The sequence below is a fragment of the Pinus tabuliformis genome, chromosome 5_2 (assembly GCF_031772625.1).
Source record: "Pinus tabuliformis cultivar Carrire ecotype Pingquan chromosome 5_2, CPIR1, whole genome shotgun sequence".
Lineage (NCBI taxonomy): Eukaryota > Viridiplantae > Streptophyta > Pinopsida > Pinales > Pinaceae > Pinus > Pinus tabuliformis.
This window is the reverse complement of record NC_142306.1, coordinates 701892703-701914781: the sequence shown is the minus strand read 5'-3', so window position 1 is coordinate 701914781 and position 22079 is coordinate 701892703. Positions and strand designations below refer to the sequence as shown.

At 35.1% G+C, this 22079-nt stretch overlaps 1 protein-coding gene across 1 annotated transcript; it reads left to right on the top strand.

Annotated features, from left to right (window-relative positions):
- Window positions 1–8521: 8521 nt before the first annotated feature.
- Window positions 8522–9046, top strand: LOC149161070 (brassinosteroid LRR receptor kinase BRL1-like). The gene has a single exon (XM_089434768.1). The coding sequence runs from the start codon at window positions 8522–8524 to the stop codon at window positions 9044–9046; it is 525 nt and encodes a 174-aa protein (XP_089290894.1).
- The last annotated feature ends 13033 nt before the right edge of the window (window positions 9047–22079 follow it).

Sequence of the window (22079 nt, the reverse complement as noted above, 5' to 3'; positions counted from 1 at the left end):
TTTGCTTTCGCGACCAATTCCCAAGACTCAAAACATAAAAGGCAATACCAAGAAACAAGCAAGAAGAAATCCATGAAAACTAATAACAAGATGACATCGTAATAAAGTGGCATAGCTTTGCACCATACACACTCAAAATCATAAATCAAGTGCAACAATCACAAAAGACCAAAAGCATAAGACTAACCACAAACACCATGACTTAATCCCCATGGTACCCAAGGAAAGATCGACCTAAGCCTTCTTCGAGATTTCATGGCAACTTCTCTTGCTATGTAACTTCATGCATCATATTGCAATAAACACATAACTATCAATGCATAAATAAACATAATGACATACTAGTTACCTTACCTTGTTGTGCCAAGCACGTTGCCTTGTAGCTGAACACATCCACACCATCTCTCATGGAACTCCAATTCCTTGACAGATGCACCTCTAACTAGCTAACATATATATCAAGTACATGTTCATGAATCTAGCACATATCCACATAATGTCAAACAAAACCAAGGTTAAGAAGACTTCCTGTATGCAAAGCAATCATTTGTTTGGAATTAGTGTTTCCAAGCATAGCCAAAGTAATTCTTTCCCAATTCCTTTCCTTTACCTTTTTACTTCGCTGCAATCAAGGCTTACTATGTACTATCACATCACCCAACTATTAGTTATATAAACAAATCAACTATTACCTTGTCACTCTAATACCAAGCATGTTTCCTACAACTGCTCACACATATCAACCACATGTTCCAAATATCAAGACAATCATATATATCAATTTGAAATCATCTTTTACAAACAATCATGCCATAATCCATATTCAACTCATAATCATTAGACACGAGGTTACAACTATCACCTACTATACTCAAGTACATACCAAGTGTCTTGAAACATATATGTTAGTACAATCAACTTAAAACAAAACCATTTAAACACATTCTCATATTATGAAATTCATCAAATATTCAACCAACTTATAAACATACCATGTTAAATAAATCAACTAGACAACATAATCAAACCATCAAGTGCCAAATATATGACATAAGCGAGCTCATACCTTAATGTATCTCAGGGGAGGCAATCTTGTCTGCACAATAAATCTAGTTAGCAAGATATAACTTCACAACATATCAACTCAAACATAAATAAGATCATGATATCACAATAGTCACTAGCTAGCATGTTTACATCATAATGCATACACAATTATCATTCACACATATGCAAAGTCAATCTATATTAGTACAACACCACATCACAAATATGTCAGCTCATACCTGAATGTCATAACCCTAACCATCTAAATAGGCCAATGCAATTTAGTGTGATACATATAAAATCAAGGTATAAATGCTATAACCCAACTCATCAAGTTAACTATCATTTAACAACAACAAGTTAACCTATAAGATACTTTATCAATAACATATAACATAATCATCAGGTTATCTAATATAAAACAACAACAACAATGCATGCAACTACAGGTTACTATAATTCTGGATTATCTGACACATGTGCATATAACTACACTAATTTACTAAAATCCATCATGAAGATAACCCTAACATCAAAAGACATGTACATAAACCTAATGCATATAATAATCCTTAGCTTACATACCTACATGACAACATACAATACCTCTATGATGATCTGCATCTCCCGTTCTATCTCAGCCAACACATTAGCATCATAACAACCAATATCACCCTGCTGACCTAAATTGCATACCATGACTTCACAAGGCATGTTTGACCTACTATTCATACATAACTATAACAAATACCATACATGCATGACCACAACCATTACTCCATTGTACACATTTCCTCACGCAACTATCAACCTGCATAAGCAATGCTTAATCAACTACACATACGCATAACTGCATGTGGTCGAGCATAAGCGATCAATTCTTGTAATGAACCTACAAGACTAATGCATGTAATTAAATAACCAAGAATGCAACCCAACATAAAAGGATGTAATCAAGTTTCATATACTTATGTAACCAGTCATATACTCTCGACGACGCATTCCATAAAATCGACATCAATTTCCTCATGATAAACTTACTACTACCATGATCAATATGATGCAGTGCAACAAGCTCATGGAACACAAGTGTAAGAGCCACGCACGCAACTAACATGCATGCATGACCAACACATTCACCCATATCTGTAGCACCATATATGACTCAAAGAGAGCACAACCATGCTCTAATACCACTCTATAACACCCCCTCCCAGGTCTACCCAAAGTAACCATGCCAACCAGGGTAAACATGAGAAGAGAGGCTACTATGATCAGATCTGACCTACTATGTTTCCTTAAGGAAGTGGAATCGATGGAACTTCACTTACAGTCATCCAACATCATCAATAGACCCCTTAGGAGACAAGTCAGCCACTCAAACAACATGTCCCTGGGTCCCATTGCTATTTTGCAACTCTTAGGCCTCAGTTGCTCTCATGCTATGGGAAAGGGAGCGACCAGCAACCTAAAGTCCCTCTCACAGGCTTGCCTGCCAATGACTATGGTCTAGAATTGCCAGTTTTGTGCCAATAGCCACGGGATTTGAGCCACTTTTCTAGCCCAGAATCCTGGCCTCTGCCCAGAACTTGTTGTAACTTTCAGAAATCATTAAAAACATGATAACCATGTTGATCAATCAAAAATCACCCTTAGGACTAGGCCTCAGCATCCCCAACTAGGATTGAAATTCTATCAAACAATTGGCATCAATACAACCTACAGGTCTAGGATACAAGACAAAGCATAAATGGTTGAAACAACTTATGAAACATAACCAGAAGGATCACCTCCTTCTCCATTGAACTACTACATCATCAATTAGGTCTTGCATCCATCCACTTAACAATTACAAGTAAATATATAAAATAACCATAACATAAACCAGTCACACAACAATGCTTATAACCAACATTAAACCATGTAAATATCAAAGATATGAAAGTCATTAAATCCACATATAAATCAGTGCAAAAGTAAGAGAACTTAGCTTTTATTAATCATAGGCAAATCCAACCAGGTTCGGGACTTCTACATACCACCTGACCATAGACATGGCTAAACCAAATCTCTCTTTCAGCCAGCCACCCCCATGCCATATTCCAAGCATGAATGTGGGATCTCATAGAACAACCAATCCGAGAACAACCAAGGGAACCCATAGGTTAAACCACCTCCACCCTCATCAAACCTTGATCACACCAAAACTGGTGCTCCGATCAAAATTGAATAGAACTTGGAATGGAATCCAAAATCCATCACTATCCTTAAGGAATTTCCATCTCCTTGTCTCTTAGGATTTACCGCAATACAAACTGATACCAGTCTCTCAGGCTTTACCACAGTCCAAACCCGCATCACTAGGCCCTAAACCAAGATTTCTCCCTTAGGCTTTATCGTGTATCCCGCCAAAACCAGTGAAGGGATTCTTAGGCCTTTTGGAATGGAACTTGAGACCACCTCCACCCCGGATTCTGAAATCCATCTAGAAAACCAAAGCTCAAAAACTGAAATAAACATCCCAACACCATGGAATCTAGAAAAAGGCTAGGCTACATTGAAATCCACTGTCATAACCTGGCAAAACCATGCCACAAGCAGCAAGAGAACCATACACCAACATGAAAATCCGTGCATGTCCAAACCAGCTAGGAAAGCACACATGCAAAAGATTACCTGCAAGTATTCTTGCTGAAGTTGCTTGATCTTGCGTTCCTTTCCTTGATCCTTGCTTTCTTTTCCTTTCCTTTCCTTGCTTTCCCTTCCATTTGCTCCAAACTAGAGTGCTCCAAGAAAACTCTAAGTGACCAAGAGAGTGAGAGGGAGAGAGAACAAAGAGAGAGCTCCAAACTTGAACTGACAAAAGGTTGACCTGACTAAGAGCCTGCCAACTAATCCTCAGAAGCCTTTTTATTAATGAGGCCTCTATTTTCTTCATTTTCCATTATTTTTCTTCAATTTCCTCCTCACATGCAACTTGTGACCTTTTACCTTCCTTTTCTCCTAATTTCCTTTATTTTCATAAATAAATGTGCCAAAATGTATTTTTGCCTTTTAATGCCTTTTCCAATTTCCTTAGCCAAAAACACACATCCAGTGATACCCACTAGGATATATTTGGCCAACATTCAACTTGGAATACGTGTCCTTTACCCGTGGTCTTATTTTTCCTTTATTTACTTTTGTTACATGAAATTTTCTCCAGTGTTGTTACATATCATATGATGGAAAAAATAAATGGGTACCATTCAAGTATAATGTTGCATGTTCCTTTGTCTTTTGTGAATGTACATTTGGGAAACTACATGACCTTCACAACTAATAAATTGCAGGAAGTTGAATGAAATGCAAAACTTAGTCCAACATAATTCTTCCCTTATAAAGGAAGCTACTAAGCTTGCAAAACATTGGAAAATTCACAGTTAGGTGATATTCGAGGAGGGTACAAAAGTGCCTTAAATGTTTGAAACAAAAGCAACCTTCATCTTTGTGGACATATGTTTTTTTATGTTTCCTATCCTGTTTAGGTCTTAAGTTATGGATGTATAAACCATAGTGGAATTTAGTTATCCTTAACTAGTTTAGATTTTATAACATAGTCTGTAAGACATAAATTTAGTATGTATGCACATAGAGAAGAAAGGACAAGGAATCGCTAGTTGCCATATCCTTTGAGAAGATAACTTTGTTGACCAAGTCTTGGGAAACAAAGAATCTGCCACTAGGATATCCATAACATCCATCACTCACATCGGGAAACCTAGTAGTAAGGTAAGGTGGTTCGAGAATGATGTCATCAATAAAAACTAGATCATTGTTACCTATAGAAGGAGCACTTGAATATGTTTTATCCTCACTGTTGACAACCATATAAGAATCACAACTGGGGATTAGGCCATAAAGATAGAATTGTTAACAAGTTTGTATAGATTGGATAGAAGAACACTAACCAACAAACTATATCAAGGAGAAGATCATAATCTCCTCAGGAAAATATGATCATCAACCAGTGACATCCTAGTTAATTATGCTTTGAGTTCAAAGCATTTAATAGTGGAAGGTCTTGTAATGTGCCTAGGATATATTATGTAATAATATAATAATATGATATATAAGTGTATATATAATAATAATTATATAAATGAGTAAGTAAACACATTAATCAAATATAATATACAAATCAGTTGTATACAAAGGACATGAATTTTCATATATGTGAATATTCAATTTATATTTATACAATGTCATGTGCTATGGTTGGTGGATGGTAGATAAAGTTATCACACTTTTCAAGCAACTCACTATATTAGCTATATGTTAAATCTCCTGTAGTAGATCTAGGCGGTCATCATTTTGTGGGGTTGCTTATTCTTCCTTGACAGACACCACCTAGTTCTGAAGTATTTTGTGCCCCATCTAAATAAAGGAACTAGGGTGCACCTTAGTTGGTGATCGCCCTGATATGAAGTATTGTGTAAACTAAGAGATCCAAGGTTGAAATACCCCGGAAGTAATCTGGTCACAGACAGGAGAAGTCGTAGGCCCCATGGATATAGTGGTAACAATTAGAATAGACTCCATGTCATGCAAATACGAGCCTAACCCAATTACCAATTCCAATAGTTACAAAAAATAAAAATAAAATACATACAAATAAAATAAAATAAAATTATTAATTATTAATAAAAATAAAATTGAGATAAAATACTCAATTAACCGTTGATGGTTTTTGGACTCGAGGTTTTGACAACTCATGGTTTTTCCAATGGTATTTTTATGTAAGAAGAAATACCAACCTAGATCCATTTAACTTTGAATCTACCAAGTGTCGAGAGCGATAAAAAATCTTTTCACTCTAAAAAATTTTTACACCTCAAGAGATTTTATCCCTTCCAGTGCTCAGTAGATATAAAGTTAAAATGGATCTAGGCTCATTAATATTTTATAACCTTCTTTCCAAATGTATCGAATATAATTGTTATATGATAGTAAGTATCCAATGCAAAACTCTCGACTACCCCACTCATCTCCCAGGGAAAAAATATCATAGTACATGGAATCCGCTTGAATTTTTATTAGTGTTATGCATTAAGGTTATTCCAATTTTGTGGACATCATGAAGAAAAAAACCAAGCATTTTATTTTATTTTTAATATTAAAAGAAATTTATTGCTAAAGCCAAATGTATTTTTGTGAATGAAGGTAGTAGTTATGCATAAATCAATCATTTAAGTGTACTTAAATGATGGTGAATTAGTTGAGTCATCCTTCTTTATAAAAGGGTAGGGATGGTGAACTAGTTGAGTCATCCTTCTTTATAAAAGGGTAGGGTTGGTTGTGAATGCTTATTATGTCACTATGTGACATATAGTGGTGGGTTCAAAGCATTAGTTTGACTGTACATGAATTTTTGTTGAGTTTTTCTAATGTCAACTTTGGTTTTGAACATATATTTAGGCCGATAGGCCTTCCTATGAGTGAGACTTTCGTCGTCTTTTTCCTTCAGAGGTTGACACCTGGCGTCCTTCAGTGACGAGAGTACGTCTGACATCTGTGCACAATGTTTTATTTCTGAGGTTGACACCTGGTCTGTGCGCAGTGTTTTAGGGCCACCCTTATGCTCTGTACTGACATCTGTGCACATTTTCCTGATATTCATCATGGTCTTCCTCCTTCAATTACTCGTCATGGCCCCGAAACATGACGGAACATGGCCTTCATTTCTGTTATGGGCGGAGGGTTGTTATGGAAGTAAGGGGTTCATAATTATGCTTTCCATATTTTGATTTATTCCCAAACATGGTGGCAGGGACCAACCCACGTTCTCATCACGACTGAGTCTTTGCAATTTGTTTATGAGCATCCTGGAACTCTGCCGCAATGGTTAGCAAGGTAGGTTTTGTTCAATCTTGGATGCTGTTTAGCAGTTAAACCAGGTAGGTTTTGTTCAATGTTCGATGCTGTTTAACAATTAAGCAGGTAGGTTTTGTTCAATGTTGGATGCTGTTTTTGAAAAAGAGAATGGGGACCGAGATTGCAGTGTTTGCTTCAGAAAAAAAGGCGTTGTCTTCAGCTTGCTTGGTACGGATAGAGTGTAGAATGTGGGATGCTTGTGAATGAATGTACCGCTGTTCTACTGTTTAGTCAGTGATTTTGGGTTACGGAATGAATATGGGTTTGCGTGTTTTGTGTTTTTGGAGTAATGCTGTTAGGTCCTCATGAAATGTATTTGGGATTTTCCTGGTTTTTCTTCAATGCCGGTGGATTAGAGCCTGGTAAAGCTGGGATTATGCATGGGGGACTTTTCGGTTCAGTGGAGGGAAATGCAGAGTTAGGTTTGTAACATCTTCAAAGCTGAGAGAATGAGAGTAAATGCGTTTTCTTAGTTCGGGCCTGTTGTTGAGATGAATTTTTGACGTGGGTTTTCGCTTTTCTTGATCGATTTCTGTCAAATAGAATGTCTGCTATTTATGAGAGATGAAAGATGCTGCTGGTTTGTGATGCATCGTGAGATGGTTTTGTTGAGTATCGGGGTTACACAAACACATTTACTCGAGGTTTTGATTTTTGGAGAAATGGAAGATTTTTATTTCTGTTAAATTTTTGAACTTGGAATTCCACAAATCTTTCCCTTTTTACATGTCCTTGTAAATCGTTGAGAAGTAAATTTATAGAAACATCTTCAATGAAGCTTTGTAATAGTTCAAATACTCCTTGAGAAAGAACTCCATAAGGTTTCTGTAATATCTTGAATTCTGTGAGACTCTGTTTTATGTTGAACTCTCTGGGACTCTGTTTTTGGTTGTTTGACTTACAGTTGTATCTATTTATTTTCTATAAATTTTCTTGTCAAAATCTTGAATCAACTGAAGTAATTCTAGCTTCTTTTTTCCCGGGAGAAACATCTTCATTGAAGCTTTGGAACAGTTCAGAATTCCTGTGAGCAAGAACTCCATAAGATTCCTGTAATAGGTGGACTGAATTGTTTGTTCTTGTTGCAGTTTCCTGTGGGACGGATCCACTGTCTGTTGAAGTCTCGAGTATCTGCAAATGGAAGGGTGGGAGCAACTGGAGCTGTTTATTCTGCAATCATTCTGGAGTATCTCACTGCAGAGGTTTTAGAACTTGCAGGAAATGCCAGTAAAGATCTCAAGGTTAAGCATATCACCCCAAGGCATTTGCAGCTCGCTATTAGAGGAGACGAAGAACTTGATACTTTGATCAAAGGTACCATAGCAGGTGGAGGTGTCATCCCTCACATCCACAAGTCACTTATTAACAAATCCACAAAAAAAGATTAGTTCTTTGTGTGGGGATTGTGTCAAGCGTTTTATTTATTGTAGGATGTGGGCTGAAATGTTTAGCTCAACGGAGTGCTGGGATCAGTACATGTGGATTTAGGAGTGCACTATATTCTGCAAGAGGATTAGCATTTCTTCACCACAGTTGCATTCCCCATATCATTCACAGGGACATGAAGTCAAGTAATGTCCTTCTGGATGAGAATATGGAGGCTAGAGTTTCTGACTTTGGAATGGCCAGACTCATGAATGCACTGGATCCTCATTTAAGTGTCAGCACTCTGGCTGGAACTCCTGGTTATGTGCCACCAGAGTACTATCAGAGTTTTCGCTGCACAACAAAAGGAGATGTTTACAGCTACGGGGTTATTTTGCTGGAACTTCTCTCAGGGAGAAGACCTATAGACCCTGTTGAGTTTGGGGACAACAATCTAGCTGGATGGATGAAACAAAATGTGAATTTAAAGAAAGCTTCAGATATATTTGATCCAGTGCTAATAAAAGACAAACACATAGAGATGGATCTGTATCAACATCTTCGAATCGCCTGCGAATGCCTTGATGATCGTCCATGGAGAAGACCCACAATGATCCAAGTCTTGGCCATGTTCAGAGAGCTTCAAACAGATGGGGAAGCCGAACTAGATGGATTCACTCTCCCGGAGGATGTGGATATCCATGAAGAAAAATCATCCTGATTGGTTCTCCATCTATTCTAAGCTCCTTGTCTTATTTATTTTTCTGTATAATGCATTGCATTCCTATCTTCTCATTGTTTTGTTGAGTGGATGTGTAAATAATATAATAGAGAAATGAAACAGACATCTGCTAATCCTGATAATTGCATCCATGCCCCAGCACTTGTCTTGTTTGTTGAAAAATGCAGGAGATATGCAGAAGAAAATACACTTTGACTACCACCATCCATGAATTATTTATGGGTGGAATGTTGGGCAGAAGAGGAATGTGCACAAAAAAAGGAGATTGATTGACAGCAGATACCAGGCTATGATGCTTTGGATTCTCTGATTAATAGTGGTGAGAATGATATTGGTAGCTTACTGTCCATGCGAAAATTTTGGATTGGGAAGGCATTGGTTACTCAATTCATGAAAATTAAAAATGAAGATGGTTATTATACTATGTATATGATGAGGCAAAACATATACAATGTATATGTATCAGTCTTTCTTCCCATTGAATACAAGTCAATGTAATAAGAATGCATTTAGTTCTGTTATATTCAGTATATATTCAGACACGAGAAGATGTGCTTATGTCCAAATATTAACATTTATTTCTCACGTGGAATCAATTTGTACAATTATAGCAGAAGTAAATGATTACAGAATATATAAATGAAGAATATAAGGATGGAGGATCCATCGATTTACCTCCAATTTATTAATGGGTGAATGGATTTACATTGCATAATTTTCTTATGTTTCTATCATTTATTATGTTGGATTGGTTAAATAAAGTTCTTAAATGTAATTCTATGTTTTAGGTAATATATAAGCATATCCACGTTCTCTCTTTGGGTGGGAAGCTTAAAGTGTCTATATGGCTTTGGAGGGTTACTGACCATTTACAAATTGTCTCTGGGACTTGGAAGTTGTTGCTTGCTGCTTATAAATTGTATCTCTGGTTTGTGTCTCTGCTTGTAGATTGTGTCTCTCGTTTCGATGGCTGCCTTTATGGCTTAGGAGGTCCACATTAACCACCTTTGTAGCTTGCGAGGTCTTCATCAATTGCCTTTGTGGCTATGGTGGTCTGCACCATTACTAGAATATCAGTAGTCATGTGACTTTTACCATGTACTGTAATATAATTGAAGATAATATACTTTCCAGATTGTATTTTTGATATTGATAAGTTGTTTGCAAATGAATTTTCTATTATGTGTTTCTTTGATTGTATAACTGATGGCTGCCTTTATGGCTTAGGAAGTCCACATTAACCATCTTTGTAGCTTGTGAGGTCTTCATCAATTGCCTTTGTGGCTATGGTGGTCTGCACCATTACTAGACTATCAGTAGTCATGACTTAGCGGAAAGCTAAAGCTGAACCACTGTTTTTAAGTCATAAAGCACAACTTATTCCTTTTAATTGCTTCTGGGCAAGTAAGTTGTGATGCTGGATTGATCAACCTCTGTGAAACTTCCTGCCTCGTAGATAGCACTGTTGGGCAGTGGAGGAATTACATTGTAAAGGTAGAGGAGACAACAACTGATAATCCCCTGAACCAATATAAAGCCAAGTCTCTGTTCAGCCAGAAGGAAAGATTATTGCAGACGTTCATTGTTGAACATTGGAATTAGTGTAGGAAAGAAAAACACTACTAGAAAAGAATATAGAATGCATGAATGAACTGGGTAACCTTCCCCTTGAACCTGCAAATTATTTGACCAAAATCGGTCTTCGCTATTGTTTTGATGCTGTTTATTTGATTAGCATTTTTTAATCATTAAAGATTCTCCAATTGCGGAGAATTGATGATTTCGGAGCATTGATGATTTTGGTTATTTGATTCCCATTTCTTAATTATTAAAAATTAGTCCAATTGGAGAGGACCGCTCACTTCCCACGTATTTGAATGAGATTTTCGTACACAGGAAAACTTCCATTTTTATGAAGTATATTTATACCAAGAATGAGATTTTGATACACATGAAAACTTGGATTTTTATCAAGTATATTTATATCAAGAAAACTTTTAACTTTCGCATGTGTGCTTCAAAATATCCATTAAGATCTCACATTTGTTTCCAAATGTGATGTGTGTTTCAGATCTCACATTTGTTTCCAAATGTGATGTGTGTTTCAAAGATGTGTGCTTCAAAATATCCATTAAGATTTCACATTTGGAAACCAATGTACGAATGGGTTCTTTGTCCAATTTAAAAAATCTTTAGAATTTTTCTAATTTAAAAAACATCCATTAACTTCTCACTCTCACAGTCGGAAACCAAAACCAATGTACAAATGAGGTCCTTGTCCAATTTAAAAAACAACCTATCGGTATGTTTTGCACTTTTTGGAGCAAGGGCAATTGCAAGCAATAATTAGTCATGCCGGTTTACCCTTTGTTGCTGATTACATCTTGTCAATGTTACCTATCGGTATGTTTTGCACTTTTTCGAGCAAGGGCAATTGCAAGCAATAATTAGTCATGCCGGTTTACCCTTTGTTGCTGATTACATCTGTCAATGTCATTGTGTTACATCTCTCAGTTCATCGTGTACCTTAAACAATCAATTATTATAATATAATGGATTAATTTGAATTAAAATTTACAATTTTATATTTATTTTATTTGATTTGATGAAAAAAAACATTTTTTATAACTTATTATTATAATGGATTAATTTCAATTAAAATTTACAATTTTATATGTAAATTTTAATTTATTATATTTGATGGAAAAAAAAAAAACATTTTTATTACTTATAATTATAATGAGTTAATTTCAATTAAAAATTACAATTTTATATTTATTATATTGATGAAAAACACATTTTTTAAATAAAATTATAAATTAATATATAATTATAAAAATAAATATCATATAATTCAATATAAAAAATCAAATTTCTTAAAAAAATAATATATTTAAATTAATTTGAAATATACATTATTATATATAATACTAACATAATAAATAATATCTAAAAATATAATAACATTTATTATATTCAAACATTTAATTTTTTTTATTTTTTTAATGGATAGTTCAACTTATGATTTTCAATTTAAAATTAAAGATTTTAATTTCATACAATGAAATGCAAATGTTTGAGTTCATGTTTTATTGATGATGATGGTTAAGGTCCACTGAAACCAAACTTTCCATAAAACTTTCCATTACACACCTCGCAAATGCCAATGAGGATGTTAGACTTTAAGCTTCTCAATATTATTGAAGTGAGGCTTCTGTGATCCATAATAGTTGTAATAAGAACTTCTGCGTAAATCAAAGGTCTTTCTACATGTGATTTACGCCGAAGTTCTTATTACAACTTCTCAATATTGTCAACTAACATCTCCCATGCCACATCTTATCTATAAAGCATGGCCGGCTAATTATTCTATGTTTTTCATTTGATTTGGTTGTGTTGCTGGTTTTTTTTGAAGTAAGATGTTTAAGAAAAGTAGGGTTTCTTTTTAGCTTATTTTTTTATTTTATTTAACATGTCTCTAAAATTAGATTCTTATTTTTATACAGTTTATTAAAAAAAATTATTTAAATTTAAAAATATATAAATGATTAATATTAATATTTTCTTTTCTTTATTTATAAATATTAATATAAAAAAAATAATTTGATATATCAATTTGAATAGTTAAATATTATAAATTATAAATAAAATCTTCCACTGTTTAGCAAGTTCTTTTCCCTGTGCTGAAATTTTTTAATGTTGACATTTCCAATGTTTGATTTATTATTAAAAATAATTTTAATTTGGGTGAAAAAAATGTGTTCCTATTATCTTAAAATTTCCACTGCTTAATCATAAATAGTAATTTTTAATTTCAGTGGTTTTAGATTTATTTAAATCAATTAGAATTATTTACTTATTTTTTTTGTAACATAGAAATATATATTTTTTTATTGGGTTATACATATATATTCCCAAATAATTTTTGATTAGTTGGGATTTAATTTGGGAAATTTATTGATTTGATTTATTTTAAATGATTGATTGGATTTTATTATATAAATAATTGAGAGAAAAGAAGAATAATAACTTGTATAATTTTGATTAAAGATTTATTTTATTTTGGGCAATTTATTGATTAGGTTTAATTTGAATGATTGAATTATTATAACATTTATTATTTTAAACCAAAATACAATTCTTTCAATTTAACACTTCTATCGGCCTCTCTTTGCACCTTTTGGGGCAATTTCTAGTTAGGCCGATAGGCCTTCCTTTGAAAGGGACTTTTCGTCGTCCTTCTCCTTCTGACGCTGACACCTGGCGAACTTCGTCTTTGTTCAGGAAACGACTAGACGCTGACACCTGGCGAACTTCGTCTTTGTTCAGGAAACGACTACCTCATTACCTGCATATCGGCCTGCACGTCGTGTATATGTTTATAATGTTCGAGGAAGGTGAATATTGCCGTCGCGTATTTACGCTTCTTGGATGCACATAAAAGGAATTTCCCGTCTTGCCCAAATTCTGATCGCAAAACCCCCGTTAGAAAATGTGTGTTCAAGCGACCGACGGCCCTCTAAAAATATTTAGGGTTTTTAGTTTTCATGGAAGAAAAATCCCGAAAATGCATAAACGCGTTAAATACCAAAAGGAAACCTATATATATTTAGTGTTCGGGATATTGTGCTTGAGGTATCTGGCAGAAGGAACAAAGGAACGAGGGTTTGCATCGACTGACCAAAATCGAGGGTTTTTTTTGGCGAAAAAAATTCTGGTCATCTTCGTAGGGTGTCGATCTGACGCTTGGTAAGAGTGTTTCCCGTTTTTTTTTTGATTTTTTACGTTTAATTTTTTTGCGTGATTAGGGTTTCCAGAGAGAATTGCATAATTTTGAGGTTCAGATGATCATCTTGATCCTTTTTTTGGATTTTGATTCCTATTTTTTTTTCGTATTTTTTTGTATGCAAGGTTGATTTTACGGGATTGGGGTTTCAAGAGAGAAAAATGTATTAGTTTTGATTTTCGGATCTTGAACTCTTTGCATTTTTTTTCCCTGTTTTTATTTTTATTTTTTTCCTTCGTATTAACTCCCGCGGGCTTAGGGCTTTTAATGGAGGAATTACATGCATTTCGAGGTCGAGGTCAAGATCTCCGTTCTGTCGTTCTTTTTCTTTCTATGTGTTGGAGATTATTTTGTTCGTCGGGTTAACTTTTCCGGCCATAGGGTTTTTACAGGGAAAATGCATGTATTTTTAAGTTCGCAGGAGTATCTTTACTCTTTTATTTTTATATTTTATATTTTTCCTCTTTTAATTTTTTCTTTTATTTTATCTTCTTTGGGATAGTTTCTGCAGCGTTAGGGTTTCGAGAGAGGAAAATCCATGTATTTTCAGGTTCGGATGAGGATCTCGATCCTCTGTATGTAAATTTGTTTTTTTGATGGTTTTTGTCGGTCTTTGGGGTAACCTGTCTGGCAGTCTAGGGGACCTATCTACTTCTAGAGTTAAAATAGAGAAGGAATATATCATCCTATTCGGATGGATGGTAAAGGGTTTGTCTTGATACAGTTGGGTTTCACATTGATCTTGTAATTCGGGAATGCAACCTGGATCGATGTAATTAAAGCTTTGAGCCATGATACTTGGATTTAGATACACGTTAAGAGGATATGAACCTATCGTGAAGAAATAAAACACATATAAGTATTGTGACAGATTTTAGATTGGTATTAAGTTAACTGATGTTCGTGATTTAAAGTGATCCCCTCCAGTAGAGCGGATTTTAGGGTAAATATTTAACGCTTCTAGTACCATAGGTTTTATTTTGGGTATAGATCATGATCCCATCCAGTTCAATGGAATTTATTAGGTAAAACATGGTGTTGCAGCAGCAAAGTAACTTGTAGAGAGTATTGGTCTCAGAGAATTGGGCTATAATTAATTGAAATTAACTACATTCAAGTGATATTAAGCAATATTTGCAGGCCATCAATGATTCTTAGGTTGCTTCTGGCACAAGATCACGAGACACATAATTGTGACCCTCGAATGGTGTCATGGTTGTGTAAGATTTCCATGTTCGTGATTTAATGTGACCCACTCCAGTGCCATGAATTTTAGGGGGTAAACCATGACCCATCCCAGTACCATAGATTTTCCGTTTTTAACCATATCTCGTCCAGTTCCATGGATTTTAGTGTAAACCACGGTGTAGTAGGAGAGGTAGCTCCTAGAGAGTATTGGTGTGAGAGGCTTGGCCTAATTAATAGAAATTAGTTTTGAATGCCAAGTGATTTTAAGCATTTGCTGCAAGTCATCAATCAATGGTTATTAAGTTGTTTGTGGCTCAAGATTGTGGGACTAATGGATAAAGAATGTGGAAGGTACAAGACAATCAATATTTGGTAGTGGCTAGGTTTTTGACATGAAGTATGAACTTTGTGCAAGTGCACAAATAATGAATTTATCAATGGTAATTGTCTCCACAATGTTGAAATAATCTTCAAAGCATACCTATATCTCAGTCTATTCCTTCAAAGGCTATAAGTAGTGTTTAGCAAATTATACAACTAAGTGTGTCTGAAGTAGGGGAGGTTGAATTTTGAGGATTGCTACAAAAGTACAGCTATTTTCCAAAAAAAATTGGATACAAACTGTGTAGTGGATTAACCCAGTCCGCCGTTTCAATGGACACTTAAGCTATCATCTTTTAGCTTTCTGGTCCCTGATGATGATGGGTGGAGTGTTTCTTGACAAATATGAATAACTGTGGAAATCTCCACTAAGTACAGCTATTTTCAGGGTGATAGGACCAACTAACATGGAGACAACATATATACACACATATAATGCTATCCATAGAAATGGGCTCAAAGTACAGCTATTTTTAGGGTGATAGGACCAACTAAAATGGAAACAACATTTTATAGAAATGGACACACATATAATGCAATCCTTAGAAATGGATAGCGGTTGTTTTCTATGGGTTGTTGGTATGTTATCCCTTTTTTCATTTTTATACTCTCCAATAGTGCAAATTTTACCTGTACAAATATGCTATTGAATGCCTTGTATACCGTTGAGAGTGTTTGTTTTATATGGTTTGTGTGATACGTTAGATTATCCTTTTTTTCATTTTTATAGATTCTAGCAGTGCAAATTTTACATGTACAAATATTGAATGCCTTCTATATCTTTACAAGACCAGGGGAAGAAGTACCAGAATATTAGATGAACCACTATTAGGGTGATTTGTCTGGCCACATAGTAGTCTCAATGCCACCACCATGTGGAATCCACCCGGTGACCGTTGGGGGAATCTACTGACTTTGGTTTTAACCTATGGCCTCTTGAACTGTAACCTGCCTTGTGCTGTGGTTTAACCAAATGAGCTTATAACCATTATGGCAGGGTCATTTTGTGCTCAGAGCTGCTTACCCACTTTTCTTAATGATATGCATTAACAAATATTTGACTTGGGCTGTGGTTCAACCAAATGAGCTATAATCCTTATGGCAGAGCTGTTATGTATGTCTATGCTCAGAGCGGCTTATCCACTTTTATTAATTAGGCCGATAGGCCTTTCCTATGCATCAACTTTTTGTCAACACTTTTACTTTGATCCGTTAGATCAGATGAAACGCTTTCAACCGTTGATCTAAACCAGAAAACAAAACAATGGAAAATCAAGAAAGCACGGAAAGTCAAGAAAGCACAAAAGCTCAAAAAAGATTCTATGCAAAAAAATCAAGAAAGCACGAAAAAGATCATAAAAATCAAAGATAGAAAGAAAAAAGCTCAGAAAAGCAAAAATTTTTGAGGATTTTTATTTTTTAAATGCAATGTATTATTAATTTATTTTTATAATTTAATTGAAATATAAATTTTAAATTTTAAATTTAAAAATTAGTTTAGATTTATTTTTAGTTGTAAGTTTATTATGTGTTAAGAGGGATTTTTTTTTGAGGTATTGATTTTTTAAGAGTGAAAAGAGATTTGATTTTTTTTGGCATTTGATAGATGTAGAGTTAAAATGAATTTAGATTAGTTTAAATATTAACCTTTAAATAACTCACAATAGAGAAAAATACCATGGGAAAAAACCATAGATTAAAAATATGATAAGGAAAAACCATGGGTTGGAAAATTTTATATTTTATATTTTAATTTTAATTTGACTAAGTCAAAATGTTAAACATTGTAACATCTCTCTAAAATAATTAAATTCAATTTAATTCCATGCTAGCTCCCATCATTTTCCTGCTCAAAAGATAGGCGTTCTCAACACCTTAGCTACTTCGGTGGGCGTTGCAAGTTTATGACGAAAATCACCTTGAAGATGAGAAAACTGACCTCCTAGAAGTTTTTAATAAGAATGGTTATAGTAGGTCTCAAGGTCTTAAGGCTTTTCAAAATGCTGAAAAGGGTCCTAAGAGTAAGATTGACCCCAAGGATTGGTCTTCCGGTGTTCATCTTCCCTTTATTCAAGGGACCACGGATAAAATTGCTAGGATCTTGAGGAAGCATGAGATTCATTCTTCTTTTAGACCTCTTAACACTATATGAAGTTCACTTCATTTTGTTAAGGACCCGATTAACCCCAAGGATTAGAAGGGTGTTTATATCATTCCCTGTTCTTGTCGAGCTCCTTATATTGGTGACCGGTCAATCCATTAACCAAAGGATTTGTGAACATGCTGCCGACATCAGGCATGGAAGGTCTCGCTCCTCTGCTTTGGTAGAGCATGCAGAAAAAACCAATCATCACATCTCCATTGAAGAGGCTAAGGTCATTGCGAGGATTGACCATCCTTACAAATTGAAAAAAAAAGACTTGTTAATTTAAATAGAGGTGATGGCTGGAGTATCAACAGATGCTAGATTCCTGCGCTTTCTTCCTAAAAAATTATTTTTATTTATTTATAGATTAATTAATTAATTTTTTTTGTTAATCCCCATATTGCTTAGTTTATGACTCTCTTAAATTATTTTCTGTAATATGAATAGGATTAAACCTTAATATTAATATAATATTATATATAATAATATTCATTAATAAGATTATATAGGGTTATGAATCCTTTCTCACTTGAGGGGGGATGTGAAAAAGAGAGCGATGAGGGTTCTGTCGGCAGGAGGACTCGAACCAGGGCAGCCTAGGCCATCGGCCTAGGGTGCTGCATACTAGACCTCATTTTGGATGACGAAGACTAGGAGGTACGGGGTGGGTCAACAGGTTTTCTGTGGAGATGGTCCATACAATGGCCATGTAGGCTGTGGGTTGGATCCAGGGTGCTCAATCTGCAAGGATCCCAAGGAATATGTTTACTGGGACAAATTTCATCCAACTGAGAGGGTACAGTGGATGATTGCAGAGGAGGTTTTGGGCAGGGATTCTTCCTTCGTTTCTCCCATGAATCTCAGAGGCTTGATACAGTACAGAAACCCCACCCTTTCCCCCTTTGATCCTTTGTTTACGTAATAGATTATACCCTAAATTATTCATTAATCGAGCATGTCCAAAGGTATGAATCAACAATCCAACTGTATATAGTTGTGATGCTTACTGGTGCAAATTTTCATTTTTTCACAAATGCGTAATAGCGAATAGATTTACCTTAAAATATTCAACGTCCAAAGATATCAATCAACAATCCAGCTGTATAGGTATATGTGTGACGTTTACTGGTGCAAATTTTAATTTTTCACAAAAGCAGAATCGTTGTCAGGGTTTACCAGGAAGAGTTGTGGCAGTGTAGGCAACCAGGCTGATTGAACCAATATCTCTTCTAAAAAAATTCAATAATTCCAATTTAATAATCCTATCGGCCTCTATTTGTACCTTTTGGGACAATTGCTAGTTCTACCTGACATCTGCGCGTTGCCGCATGCCCAAACCAAAGCTCGAGGGTTACCGTCAACTGTTGTGTACAAGTATCTGTGTGATCGGGGCCTGTGAACCGGTATGAGCTACAAACCTCCATTAAGTGTTGACAGTACCAAAGCCTTTCTTGCTCACCTAATGCTTGGCCATGACAACGTCTGTTTAAGAGCTACAAAAGCAAGATACGCGAGAGAAGATTCATACTTATTATACAGAAGCAAGGACTTCGTCCACTGGGTGAAGGCCAAGCATCCTCTACAGTCATCAAAATTCACCAGAAGGTGGGAATGTCCAGACTTTTACCCCGTTCCTCTGTCTAAGAATTAAGGATTAGACACATTCGCTATTGGGAATTCACTTTAAAATGTTTAGAAGGTGAGTTTGGAGGATTACAAGTACAAGTATTATACAATGGGAACTTACTTGTGGGACATGGATCGATATGTGCCAGACAATACCAACAACAATGATGAAAATGTATTGAGATATGACAAAGGAAAATTCTATGCTTCCAAGGCATTTTTTGATCAAAATAAATAGAGGTGATATAGATCTCAGAGTGGGTAGGCATTTTTTGATCAAAATAAATAGAGGTGATATAGATCTCAGAGTGGGTATGTTGTAGAAATTTCATGCATTAACATTGTACAAGTACCCATCACATCCATTAGATTCCTTTACTTAATACTTTCTAGCTCAAAATTGTTCCTCCCAACAATGTCAAGGGGTAAGGATTCATGCCTCTAGTTTAGGCTAAGTAATTGCTCCAACTTTTATTTATCTGTAAGAGTCGGTAGTTCTTTTGCTCATTTTTGGATTCAAACTAATAACAGGAAAATCGTACATGCCCTTTATGAGCTGCTCGAGATTCTACAAGATTTGAAATCTGTGTCTGTTTTAAAGGCTATGGAATTTCTCTCGATTGCTTTCTGGACAACATTTCGATTTCCTCATCTTCAGGATATGTAAATATTGTTGCATTCTTCAGAATTAACTTTATGTTCAGTTGGTTTCGACATTTAAACCTATACTTATTTCACGATGAAGGTCATGTCTATAATATTTATTTTTTAATTTAGGACATTATTTTTTTGTTCTAACATGTAGTTTCAGTGGCATGTATTTGTGCTTTTATACCAGTTGTTATAGATTAAGCCTTTAATCAAAGGCAAACTCTGGGTGTTTTAGTTGTGTTTAAGTGTTTATTTAAGTTTTCGTCTTGACCTTATCGACTTAAGTGAAACTTTACGCTAGTTGAGTTTGTATTTGAAGTGTTTGGTTAGGGCCTTAGAGGCAAATGTCAGGTGCTTTATGTGGGTTTGGTTAGTATTTAAGATTTTCTTTTAATTCATGTAGATGCATCTCCAATTCCAGTTTTTTTTATGTGTGCCATTAGATATCTGTCATATTTCTTGACCATTAGATGTTTGTGCAATTGCACAAATTTATCATTGTGTGCTAAATATGTGGATCCTCCAATCTCTTATGTTTCTCCATGTATTGGGATACTTGGCCATGTTCAACTTGAAAACCACTTTTGCAAATACACACACTTAATAGATTTCTATAGGATATACACTCTTTTATTTCTTATTGGTATACACCACAGAGGCTTCACTATATGGACCTCTGACATATCACGTGCATTCGTGGCATACTAAACAATACCCCTAATTTGACTACATATTGGAAAATATCTCAAAAAATTACATTATTTAACCCCGATCAATATGAACCCAATACACCTTCCCAATTTAAAAAACCCCTACTTTCACTAGATATTGTCGGTATCCATATTTTCATTAACATTTTTTTATACCCCTTTATATTTTTCCATTAACTTTGAAATCCATTTTTTATATCTTCACGTATAAAATCCCTTTACCCCCTATATGTCCCCCAATATATATTGTCATTTTTTCCACAAGATATATCCCCCAATATGAACCCACGTGGTATGGTATTGCTCCCTGAGTGAAGCCCCCGTGGTATACACATGCCCTCTTTATACTCCATCACAAGTTCTATTTCTCTATGTTTGTATATTATAAGACAATTTCTTATTGTTATTTTGTTGACAGAGATATGAGACATTAGAAAAAATGGGATGAGGTAGTTTTGGGTATTTGATGGTTTATCCTCGATTTTGTACCACTTTCAAACAAGCCAGAATAGAGTCAAAAGAGGATAACTTTGAGAAAAAATTGCATGTAAGAGGGGATTTTCCTCTCCCAAGCCCCAAAATGAGTGAGGATTCAGGTTGAAGAGACATTGGGCCAAACAGAGAGGTGTAAAATTACCTCTGGTGTTTCTTATTTTCTATGAAGTCTTTGGTGGACATTTTGGTGTTGAGGATTATATGAAGGTTGGGGGTCCCCTATTAGCCCTTGCAGGTTTTCTTGTTTTTCCACTACTTTGGAGCATTCCTGAATAACATAAGGAATACTTTAAGACTTAAATCCACCAATGAATAGCAACATACTTAAGTGAAACAAGGTGAAGTTGAATTACAATTTAAGTGAAAACAATACTCAATGTTGAAGCAAAAGTTGTGGACATGCCCATAGAACAACAACCATATCATTATCGTAAGCTTCTCAGTCCCCTACAGTGACAGCAACACATCAATGAATTCAAAGTATGCTCTGTCTATGTTCGCAGTAGTAACTCTCTACTCTTCAATGATATTCTGGACGAATGCATGCACCATCCCTTGCGTACGCATACTCTCCTCTTGTCTCTCTTGCGCATGCACAAGTAATAGGAGATTCTAAACAATCACTCGAGCAATTTGAATAGAAATCGTCATCTCCAATTCATGTAAGAGAAACATGTATGTATGCATTTTGATAAAACTATGGAAGAATTAGAATTTTATATACTTATTAGGTCGGGAGGAGGAGAAAGTTGTCTTGATCATTGCAACAAACCATTCTGGAATAGGTTCAATAGATGGGTCATGTAACTTGAGTCAAGCAAGTCGGTTGTCTAGATTTGATCAAAATTATACAAATAGACACTTCGCAGCTAATGGTGACTCTTTTATTACAAAGTAAGGCCTTTTCCCTTATCATTTCTTGGAAAAAAAAAGTGTTTTAAGATTATAAGCTCACATAGAAATTGTTAGCTCTTAGCCAACTTTTATTTAGCAATAAGCCAATCCTTATTCACGAAAACATAGGTGGAA

Excerpts from the sequence above, each read along its gene's own strand:
- LOC149161070 (XM_089434768.1), top strand. The coding sequence starts at position 8,522 with ATGAAGTCAAGTAATGTCCTTCTGGATGAGAATATGGAGGCTAGAGTT.